This window comes from Juglans regia, chromosome 1 (assembly GCF_001411555.2).
Source record: "Juglans regia cultivar Chandler chromosome 1, Walnut 2.0, whole genome shotgun sequence".
NCBI lineage: Eukaryota > Viridiplantae > Streptophyta > Magnoliopsida > Fagales > Juglandaceae > Juglans > Juglans regia.
In genome coordinates, this window is record NC_049901.1 from 33,936,762 (window position 1) to 33,948,955 (window position 12,194).

General features: G+C 41.6%; 2 protein-coding genes across 2 annotated transcripts; both read left to right on the forward strand.

Annotated features, from left to right (window-relative positions):
* Nucleotides 1-2,341: 2,341 nt before the first annotated feature.
* Nucleotides 2,342-3,431, forward strand: LOC108981811 (senescence-specific cysteine protease SAG39-like). Its single transcript, XM_019004442.1, has 2 exons — nucleotides 2,342-2,768; nucleotides 2,839-3,431. The coding sequence occupies exons 1-2, from the start codon at nucleotides 2,342-2,344 to the stop codon at nucleotides 3,429-3,431; spliced, it is 1,020 nt and encodes a 339-aa protein (XP_018859987.1).
* Nucleotides 3,432-8,435: 5,004 nt separating this feature from the next.
* On the forward strand, nucleotides 8,436-9,503 carry LOC118348723 (uncharacterized mitochondrial protein AtMg00810-like). Its single transcript, XM_035690939.1, has 2 exons — nucleotides 8,436-8,499; nucleotides 8,890-9,503. The coding sequence occupies exons 1-2, from the start codon at nucleotides 8,436-8,438 to the stop codon at nucleotides 9,501-9,503; spliced, it is 678 nt and encodes a 225-aa protein (XP_035546832.1).
* Nucleotides 9,504-12,194: the final 2,691 nt, after the last annotated feature.

Below are 12,194 nucleotides of genomic sequence, written 5' to 3' on the forward strand. Positions count from 1 at the left end.
GATTATGAGGTGAGGGAGTTGGTTGTTGGTCCAGATGCTCCTCTGTATGGTGGGACGAAGAGCATCAAGCTAGCAGATCTATCTCCTTTCTTCAAGATCATGAACTTGATCATTGCCAATAATATTGATCCTCGGTAGTACAAGACAGAGGTTGGCATGGATCGGATGAAGTTTATGATACGTGTCGCTTGTGACGTTCTTATTGACCTGGTGGATTATATATTCGATAAGATTCGATCAAAGGCCCCAGTACATTACAATGAATATATTGCCATTCAGATTCTTGATCACCCGATTTTTGCTACATGCTAGGGTCCTGCTAGATATTGTCGAGCGTGTCCGGGAGCCAATGAGACCGATCAACAACTCCACCCTGTCACGAAGTACTGGACAATCGAGACTTCATCTTTGTGGTCCTATTCTAGACTCGGTCGATACTCAGAGAGATGGACACCCGAGAGATCGTGGAGTATCGGCCGATGAGACATCCACGCAAGCCGAGGCATCACGCACATCTACTCTCGAGGAGAAGGCTGATATACTGTGTGCAGAGATCAGTGGATAGACATCAGTAGTAATCGATGTAGTGCGTACGGAGATCCGTACTACCAATTCTAACTTACGTACAAAGATTAATGCTAGCATCTATGACTTACGTACAGAGATTAATGCTAGCATCTCTGAGTTACGTACAAAGATTGATGCTATGTCTGCGACTCAGGTCATAATCAGTACTCGACTGACACAGTTAGAAATACGCCTAGCTACAGTCAATGATATGTGTATGGAGTTGGGATCTTAGTTGTTTCTATTTTTTATTTATAGTTTTTTTTATTTGAATAATATTTGGTGTTTTGTAAATTTAATTTAATTATGAACTAAATCTTTTTTGTCTTTCCTAAATTAATTATTGATTTATATTATTTAATTGCTAACTTTTATATAAATTAAATATTTATCAATAATTAAGTAAGGTATTTTGTTGCCATCAATAATTGTAAAAGTTTTGTGACCATTTGAATAGAGTATTTCAAGTTCAAACGAATCTAGTTTCCGTTTGAACACTTTATTATACGTTCGAACATTGATAACTTATTAGGTCAAACAATATAGAAATATGTTCGAACGGTAAGTCAATGTCCCGCTAAATTTATTGACTTAAACTGTCAATTTCTCGTTCAATCATAATATTTGTTCGAATATTGATTAGCCTTGATGTTCAAACGTTATTTTATGATGTTCAAACGGTAAGTTAATGTCCCGCTAAATTTTATCACTTAACATGCCAAATTGTCGTTTGACCATATATAATTTCCGTTCGAATGTTTATTATACTTTGTTCGAACATTTTTTCTGGATGTTCGAACGATTATTTTATTAGGGATGAAAATTTTCATCCCTACATATACCGTTCGAACTTGTTCAAACGGTAAACACATTCTGTCATTTTTTAGGAACAAAATTTGAACTTCGTCCCTAGATTTCATTTTTTGGGACTATTTTTATTTCTTCCCAAAAAAAATGTCCCAAAATCGATTTTTTGTTGTAGTGGCAGAAGAATGATTTGTACATACAGTCCTAGGGCATGCAAGCCCCACTCACTCCATTTGAAAAAACTGGGCAAATTTGAGACCTACATGAAAAACCTATTTTATATGATGGGCTCCACTATTTTTTAATTAATGGAATGCATGAGACTTGTATATTTTATGACTGTATCTAGGTTTACTCAACAAATAAAGTCATAAATATCATCCTTTGTACTTTTAATTGCGTGCTCATGAAAACTGATGTTGATCACACGCTGAGAATGAATGCTAGTTTATACGGAAAGGCTACTTGTCAAACCAACAGAAATGTTGTAACGCCTTTTGAGAATGATCAAACTGCGTTTATCCAACATTGTGTTCTACATTTTCTTATAAACAAGCGAAACGTTACGGTGCAACCTACATTTTGGCTTTGATTTCATGGGTAAGCCCCAACAGTAAAAGACAAAATACCAATTTGTATGCTTCGCGATCCCATGCAAGCTGTAAAGGGCCAGTTCGTACTATCAACCAATGAACATATTAATTTAACACTTCACCCACATAAATATAGACAAATATAATCATAAAGAGACAATTTTGTAACAAGTAGATCCAAAATGCAAATTGAAAATAACCAAATTACTTATTCTTTTATCTGTCAAAATATCATATCATTTGCAACGCTATGTTTTCCTCTAACGTTATAGTATGCAATTGATAAGGGAGGATTGTCTCTATATAAATGTCAAGGGCAAGTATGCCGATCATTAATTCCCATCATCAAATCATTGCAGAAACCAGAACAAACCATGGGCTTCTCTAGCCAATGCATTTATTTGGCTTTGATCCTCACTTTGGGAGCTTTGACTTCTCAAGTTGCTGCTCGCACGCTACAAGATGTGGCAATGCGTGAGATGCATGAGCAATGGATGGCTCATCATGGACGATTATACGAAAACAATCAGGAGAAGGAGAAGCGTTTGAAGATATTTAAGGAAAATGTGGCGCTTATAGAATCTTTCAACAACATTGGGAACAAACCATACAAGTTAGGAGTCAACCAATTTGCTGATCTTACGAATGAAGAGTTTAAAGCCTCACGAAATAGATTCAAGGGGCATGAGTGCTCAACAAAGACTTCTTCCTTCAAATATCAAAATGTGACTGCCTTGCCTTCTTCCATGGATTGGAGAAAGAAAGGAGCCGTAACACCCATCAAAGACCAAGGCCAATGTGGTAAGTGTCTAATTTTGAGATGAATTATGTCCACTTCATGTTTATAACACTTTCTGGTGATGAAATGTAGGATGTTGCTGGGCATTTTCAGCAGTGGCAGCCATGGAAGGAATTACTAAGCTAAAAAGTGGTAAACTAATCTCTTTGTCAGAGCAAGAGCTGGTTGACTGCGACATTAAAGGAGTGGACCAAGGTTGTAGTGGTGGTTTGATGGACAATGCTTTCCAGTTCGTCCAAAACAATCATGGTCTCACTACGGAAGCCAACTATCCTTACACAGGTGTGGATGGAACCTGCAACACAAAGGGAGAAGCCAACCATGCAGCCAACATAAACGGCTACGAAGATGTGCCAGCCAACAGTGAGAAGGCACTTCTTAAGGCTGTAGCTAATCAGCCAATTTCTGTTGCCATAGATGCTGGAGGATCTGACTTCCAATTCTATTCGAGTGGAATTTTTACTGGAGAGTGTGGTACTAGCCTAGACCATGGTGTTACTGCTGTTGGTTATGGGGTTACTAGTGATGGGACCAAGTATTGGCTGGTGAATAACTCATGGGGTACAGAATGGGGTGAAGAAGGGTACATAAGGATGCAAAGAGACGTTGATGCAAAGGAAGGCCTATGTGGGATAGCTATGCAAGCCTCTTATCCGACCGCATAGAATTTATAAATCATAATCAAAGTCAATGTGCACTACCTCACATGCAATATGATGCACTACTTTTTTTCGGTTGTTTCAATTATTACTAGTCAAATCTATGTGTAAATTCTCTGGTTTCCTTACACATGATATATGTAAACCTGTTTCTTAGTATGCTTATTCTCCCGAACAGAGCCCTATTGTTTGAAAAGGCTTGACAATGAAAATGCGTTCAAAGAAAGACATGCAAAGCTAGAAATATACTAGGAATATGGATGATCAATGAAAGGAGTATGAGTATTTTAACGGTACTATATTTGACATCAAGTTATTCATTGAAATCGCAACCATAAATTGGGCCCATATCAAATTAAGGTATTAATACAATAATACTGAACTAGTTGTGTGAACCATATCGTTAAAATGCAATGGGGGCTAATCCACTATCTCATGAGTTGCTCTTGTTTTAATAGAAGAGAGAAAGAATTTAAATATACACATCAACCATATTTTGAAAAGTGTGCTAAAAAAAAAGTGATTTTCTAGCTAAATCTAGATAAAGACATAGGCCTAAGCTGATCCAAATTTTGTATTGCGTGTACTTTAATAGAGCATAATGTTTCGTACTAAACTAGTCTATCAAAACTCATGAATGATTTTGGAGAATATAATTCCAAAACTAGTCCATTAAAACAATTTTTTTAAGAAGTACCATAGAAACAAAAGGGAATAATAATTAAGTAATTAAAATCAACTTTAGAAATTGAAATTTGACAAAATGTAGGCCTAATTCACTATAAGGATTTTGATCTTTTCCCGCACTTCAACTTTGCCGCTAAAAGCCTAAAAACCGCCGCTAATATTTTTTTGCAGCAAATTTTTAATCGTTGCACGTTGGTTGCTAAAAACCAGATGCTGATAAGAATAAGCGTTGAATCACAATAAAATGTTGGAAAAAAAATTATTTGCAGCATTTACTTATCTGCAGCAAATATGCATTTAGGCGCTGCCAAAAAGGCCTTCACCAAGTGACCGATCGCATTGCAAATACATGATAGTGTCGTTAATAAACCGCTACAAAAAATAAAAATTCATTGCAAGTACTGGACACTTTTGCAGCGTTCAAAAGCATCGACGGGAATGAAAAATTTACTTGCGTCGGAGGATGTCGCGGCAAAAAGTTTTTGAGACGTTTCCATCCTTGTCAAAAATATGCATACAAGTGCTGGGAAAAAGGCCTCAACAAAGACCAATGGTTAAACGTTTTAAAAAAAAACGTCCAAAAAGTGGGAAAACGTTTTTACAACAGAAAAAAGTGAGAAAGCTCTTTACAAAGACCAATGGTTATCTATAACTTTAACAATGGAATAACTCTTTAACAAGTTGAACTACAATTTAACATCTTACATGGAGAGTTGTATAGTGGCACGGGCACTCGTAAAGTTAGCTATCTGCTACAGATAATGTTTGCTTAATGCATGTTAGGGCCATATCCTTATTTGTGCTTTCTACGTTCAATGCTTCAAGTTTCATGAGTCACGGGCACTCGTAAAACTATAATGTTTGCTTAATGCATGTTAGGGCCAAATAAAAATGATCCTCAAATTCCAAGGCTGCATTCTCAAAAGGCATCACCTTTCCATTTGGTCATCAATTCTACTAACTATCTTGCCATCGGCTGCCACATTTACAGCCGGTACTTTCTTGTAAACGCCATTTACCACTTCAATGAGTTTTGGAAACGTTGCTAAGTGCTTGGTTTCCTTGGAGGTGTGCACAACTCCAACCCCTTAGAAGTGACCTGTCAATGAGCAAATTATTATTGTTACTTTTGGAAAAACATGCTCCTAATAAATTGACAATATTTAGACTCGGCGTGACCTCCCAGTCCTTGACACGTGGTTTTTTCCCCTTTGATTATAGCTACTTAATTTCCTCCTCCCTATATATTTATTCTTCGCATAACTGTCATTCCTTCCTCTTTATATACTTTGTTATGCTCCTCTACACTGTGCATATCTTTCTTCCTTCATTAATTTTCTCGCACCTTTGTTCTTGCCTAGGTTTGTGCCCTTTTGTAACCACAGGTTTACCCGTCCGAACCAATGGGTCCCAAAACTCCTTCCCGGTCTTCTCAATCGGTATTGACAGATTTATTTCTTTCCAAACATGCACCGAATCAAGACACGCACAATTTTTGTAATTAGCTTAATTTTAGGACTCAATTAAATTAGTCCACTTTCCTTGTATATATCTTTCCTTAGATAGTTCATTGTACATCTATTTATTTGTAAAGCTTAATACGAAATAAACAATTTTTTAATCCAATATTTCTCTCCATCTTCCCTTTTAACATGGTATCAGCCTAAATTCAAAGATCCAGCCATTCTGCCATGGCCGACACCAGTACCCCACCCATTCCCTCCTCTTATCTTCTTCACCCCTCAGATTCTCCAAGTTTAATTCTCGTCAATGGCCTTCTCATAGGTGACAACTACCCACAAAGGCAAAAAGCCATGACCAGAGCCCTTAATGCCAAGAATAAACTTGGCTTTGTCGATGGCACCCTCATACCCCTTGAACCTACCAAACCAGAATATACTCAGTGGAACCAAACGAAGGATATGGTCCTTACCTGGATCCTCAACTCCATTAGCCCTTCCCTCGCCAATTCCCTCGAATATCATACCGATCCCCGTGCTGTCTGGCTCGACCTCTCTTCCCGTTTCTGCCATGGAAACAATGCCCGCATCTATCACTTAAAACGAGCCCTCTCCTCCCTACACCAAACCACAAATTTTGTCCATGATTATTTCAACCAAATCAAATAGTTGTGGGATGAACTTAGCCATCTCCAAACCGCAACTGACCTCAAAGACATGCAATGACAGGATGATGATGAACGTGTTTTCCAATTTCTTCTTAGGCTCAACGATTCTTTTGCTCCTCTTTGCACCCAAATTCTGGCCATGGATCCGCTGCCCAACATAGGCAAAGTCTTCTCCATCCTGTTTCAAGAAGAGCAATAGAGGCTCCTCAATCTCCAACCCTCAGAATCCGAAACCATGGCCATGGCTACCTGCACCACTGCTCGCCCACGGCCTCCTCTGAAGTGCACCACATGCAGCAAAGATGGCCACATGCGTGACCATTGTTGGATCCTCATCGGGTACCTTCCAGGCCGAGAGCCTCGCACCAAAAAATCGCGGTCGTCCATCTTAGGGCCACCACCATCGACTGCAAATCTAGTTTCCCTTCCTCCTCTATCAACTGTGAACCTGGTTTCTCTCCCTCCGGAGTTATATTAGAAGCTGCTCAACCTCCTAGCACCACTGCCAGCTTCGATTGACCCATCCTTTACCCCTTTTGCTGGTATCCTCTTCTCCCCATCTGATTTATCCTTCAATCGGTGCCTTCATTGGGTGGTGGACAGTAGTGTGAGCCATCACATCTGCCACCAACGGGAAGCCTTTGCCGATTTGAAGCCCCTTGCCTCTCCGCATCACATTCGGCTTCCTACAGGACAAGATATCCCAGCCGAAGGGTTGGGTTCTTCTCTCACATTACAAAATGTTTTTTATGTTCCACTTCTATCTTTCAACTTACTCTCAGTTTCCCAAATTGCCATTCATAATTCTTGTCTTATAACATTTTCCTCTAATTCTTGTTTATTTCAGGACTCTCCATTGATGAAGCTGATTGGAGCGGGTAATCTATGCAATGGGCTCTACGTGTACCGCCCCGAACCTCCCGTCATTTTTGCTGCTCAAACTACTGCAAATAAGACCCTATGGCATCAACGTCTAGGTCACCCCTCCAGTTTTAATATTCCCAGTATTTTTAATTCTCCTTGTAATCTTTCTGAATGTGATATTTGTGCTCATTCTAAACACACAAGATTACCTTTTTCATCTTATGCAAATAAAAGTGATTCTCATTTTAATCGCATTTTTTGTGATATTTGGGGTGGTTATTGCACGGCATCCTTATGTAGCGCTCATTATTTTCTCACAATTGTTGATGATTTTTCTCGCACCACGTGAGTATATCTTATGCGTTTTAAATCTGAGGCTTACACCCATTTAATGCACTTCTTCGCTCTTGTCCACAACCAGTTTAACACCACCGTCAAAATTATTAGAACTGATAATGGACAAGAATTTCTTTCCCATCAATTTCAAACATATCTGCACACACACGATTCATGAACGTATCTGTGTTGAAACTCCCCAACAAAATGGTGTTGCGGAGCGTAAACACCGGCACCTTTTAAATGTTGCCCGCAATCTTCGTTTTTAAGCACACTTACCTCTATCTTTTTGGGGTGATTGTATCCTCACCGCAGCCTATCTCATCAACTGCACTCCTAGCCGCACTCTCCAAAATAAATCCCCTTTAGAAATTCTGTTCAGTAAAACTCCCAACTATGACCATCTTCGTGTATTTTGTTGTCTTTGTTATGCACAAACTCTCAGCGCTCACCGCGACAAGTTTTCACCCCATGCCACTAAATGTTCCTTGGCTATCCAAGCACACATAAAGCCTACAAGCTCTACAACCTCCAGACTCAGTCCGTTTTCTACTCCCAAGATGTCACCTTCCACGAACAAACATTCCCTTTCCAAGATCTTCATGACACTCCATCTCTTTCCGCTCCTATTGTTCCTCTCCCCTTCCCTCAACCTATTATATCTCTTGACTCTCTTGTCTCTTCTGACTCTCATGTCCCTCCTGATTCTCCGTCCCCCATGACCTTGCCCAACCCCTTCTCCATCAGCTCCTCGCCCTTGCTGCACTATTACTCAACCTGCCTACCTTCACGACTATATTTGTCCCACCTTACATGCGGAGCCCACAGTATCTACACCTGCTTCACTTGCTTCAGGTACTACTCACCCTTTATCTGCTTTTCTTTCATATTCTCGTTTTTCTCCCTCACATATTACTTATTTGAATGCTCTTACATCTTGTACTAAACCCTCTTGTTATACTGATACTATTCGCCACTCTCACTGGTGCGAGGCCATGACTGTTGAGCTTCGTGCTTTAGAGGATAATTCCACCTGGACTCTTGAGCCTCTTTCTCCTGGTAAGAAACCCATTGGGTGCAAATGAGTTTTCAAAACCAAACTCAAAGCCGACGGATCTATCGAGAGTTACAAAGCTCGGCTTGTTGCCAAAGGATACACTCAGGTTGAAGGCCTTGATTACCATGAGACTTTTGCTCCAGTCGCCAAAATGACCACGGTTCGCTGTTTATTGGCAGTTGCAGCTACCAAAAATTAGATTATTCATCAACTTGACGTCAACAATGCTTTCTTGCTTGGCGATCTTGATGAAGAAGTCTACATGACCCCACCACCTGGATATTGTCCTAAGGGGGAGACCAGCGTCTGTCGCCCCAGAAAATCCCTATATGGCCTCAAACAAGCCTTCCGTAACTGGTTTTTTAAACTAACCTCTGTGCTTCTTGATGCAGGTTTTCATTCATCTCAGGCAGATAATTCTTTGTTCACTCTCACCACTACCACCAGCATCGTTCTTGTTCTTATTTACGTTGATGACATCTTAGTTGCTGGTAACGACCTCTCTCAGATTGAGATTTTCAAGAAAATTCTCTCCATTCATTTCAAGACAAAGGACCTCGGTTCCCTGAAGTACTTTCTTGGACTCGAAGTTGCTCGCTCTCCCACAGGCATCTTTCTTAATCAGCGAAATATGCCCTCGACATCCTCTGACAGTGGACAACTTGGTGCACAGACTGCTCCTTTTCCTATGGAACAACATTTGAAGCTTAATAATAAGGATGGCGATCTCCTTCCTGATCCTGGCCTTTACCGTCGCCTTGTCGGTCGTCTCATCTATCTGACCATCACCAGACCAGACATTGTTTATGCCGTCAACACACTTAGTCAATTCATGCATGCTCCTCGAGTTCCCCACATGACTGCTGCTACCAGAGCTCTCCGCTACCTCAAAGGCTGTCTCGGCCAAGGTATCTTCTTCCCTTCATCCAACAGTACACATGTTTCGGCCTATACAGATTCTGATTGGGCCAGCTGCCCCATCACCCGCCGCTCCACCACTGGCTAATTTATTCAGTTAGGCACTTGTCCGATCTCATGGCTCACCAAGAAACAGAGTATTGTTTCTCGTTCTTCTGCTGAAGCTGAATATCGAGCTATGGCCGTCACAACCTATGAACTCACTTGGTTAAAACAGCTTCTCACTGATCTTGGTGTCTCTCATCCCAAGCCTTTTACTTTACATTGTGACAATCAATTTGCACTGTATAGTATACACAATCCCTTGTTTCATGAGCGTACCAAACACATTGAGATTGATTGCCATATCATTCGTGACAAAATCCGCTCTGGCCTCCTTAAAGCTGTCCACAATTCTTCACATGAGCAAATTGCGTATATCTTCACCAAAGCTTTGGGACAGGACCTTTTTCATCATTTTTCGCGCAAGTTGGGCATTACGGACCTCCATACGCCAACTTGAAGGGGAGTATTGACAGATTTATTTCTTTCCATACATGCACCAAATCAAGACACACACAATTTTTGTAATTAGCTTAATTTTAGGACTCAATCAAATTAGTCCACTTTCCTTGTATATATCTTTCCTTAGATAGTTCATTGTACATATATTTATTTGTAAAGCTTAATACGAAATAAACAATTTTTCAGTCCAATATTTCTTGCCATCTTCCCTTTTAACAATTGGGTTGGTCCTCTGTTGAGCCCTTTGGTGGCAGTTCTTCATAGCCAGAAGTACTCGAGGGCTTAGTCAGACAACCACCACCACTCAAGCGGAGATGGATTCCCTATGGGATCCCTAAATATATTGAGTTGATACTGCCTGATCCGACCAACCGCATCGTTAACTCTAAGAGGGCCGCCGAAGACGTCGAGTTGTTCCAGATAGGGTTGAAACTTTTTTTCTTCCACACAATTCACGACATCTTAGATTTCTTGATGGTGGCATCTGCTCAGTTGCTACCTAACGTCTGGAGGATCATGCCATCCTACTGCGTCGCTTAGCACAAGGTCCTAGGAGTTGTAGCTGAAGAGAGTTTGGACCTTACCTCCTACGAGTTGCTCCACACTCATGACATTAGGCGGCACGATGGGAAACAATGGCGTTAGGTGGGAGTCGTAGGGCTGTTTGACTAGAGAAACACTATTCCCACGTGAAGAACTGGGATTGAAGTTCTATGTTTCTGGGTCTGGATGGTAGTTTCCTATCGGTAAGGCCAACCATCACGAGCTCTTGGAGTCCTGTTTCAGATGGTTGCGACTACGAGGATGCCCTCACCAAGAGGGAGCAAGAGGACGTGGATCTTGTTTACGCATGGCATTAGTTATGCGTAACCCAAACGTTGTAAATTCATACATGATTCTCACCAAAGAGAACGTCACTCGATTCTTGGTCTTGACGGATTGATCGTAGGTTGTTGGCCATCCGTTGCTTGGTTCAAATGGCTCGGTTCCCGTCCGAGGATGATAAAGGCATGCCCCTTACCCACGTTGGATCCAAAAGGGAAAAAGTCACATGTTAAGTTAGTAGGGTCTCGTGGCGCCTTTGGGGTTTAAGGTGGGGCTTGTGTTTGTCCTGACCCCAATTTTCAGGGGGAAGGGGGGTTCAGTGGGAATCCCGCTGCTTGTTGTTCATACACTTTGCATCCAGTGACAAGCTCGAGCATCATTCTTTGGCGCATCTTGTGCGTCGAGCTAAGATCCTCAACCAGGGAGGACGATATGGATTTGGTACTTGATGTCTCCCTCTATGACATCACTCTGATTGTCTTTCCTGGCTCGCCCCCCAGGGTTTGCTTTGATTGATTAGAGACTTCGTCACCTTGTTCGGCAATGAGTGAATCTGTGGAAGTTCAAGAGGTCTGTGAGGCAGGGTGTGCTCCTGCCACCCCAAACATCGTGTCTGGGGAAGTTGGGGCTGCGATCGAGTTGCTGTTGTCTAGTTAGAGCATCTTCTTAGGCGAGGGAAACCTCGAACAATGTTGGGGGAGCTTGGAACTCGTTTTGGTGTTTTCCATGTGGGAAGGGCTTCAACTTTATTTTCTCCTTTTGGCAGCCCTTGTCGGGGAGTCCCCTTGTTGGGGAGGTGCCTTTGTTCCCTTCCTCGAGTCCGGCTCTTTTTTCATCTGAGCGTGTGATCCCATTGGGGATTTCTCACATTGAGTAGAAACCGTTGTCCCCTTAATTTGAAGAGGTTCTTGCTGTTGACTTTTCACTGACTGAGGGGCAATCGGGCAATAGCTGCCCCAAAGGGAACCAACTCAAGGCTTATTCACAAGCCCAAGCTACCCTCGTGTCATTGTTTGCTTAATCTGTCACCCTAGTGGACTGTTTTGCTGCTAGACCGACCGTCAAGAATAACAACCTTGGCCCTAGGCCATCCATTCCTTTGCCTACTCGTCCATTTGCACCTACCATGCAAGTGCATGAGACTTTAGACTCTCCCACTGACCAGATCATTCAAGACCTTGAGTGTTTTCTCTCCCCAATACGTAACTTCTTTTCTTTCTCGTGTGTCTTCTCAACATTGTTGTCCAACTGATCGTCTTCCATTCCAGGGGCCTCCTTCATTGGCCAATTGGGTCACACTCTACCACTCCACTTTGGAGGAGCAGCTGCAATCCTTGCATTAGTTCATGGTGGAGGTGCTCCAAGTTGGTTTTGAGGAGAGAGGTAAATGGGTGGAAGCGTAGTCCCAACCAAGCTCCCGTTCGTTCGCCCAAAAGGTCGGGATTGCAGG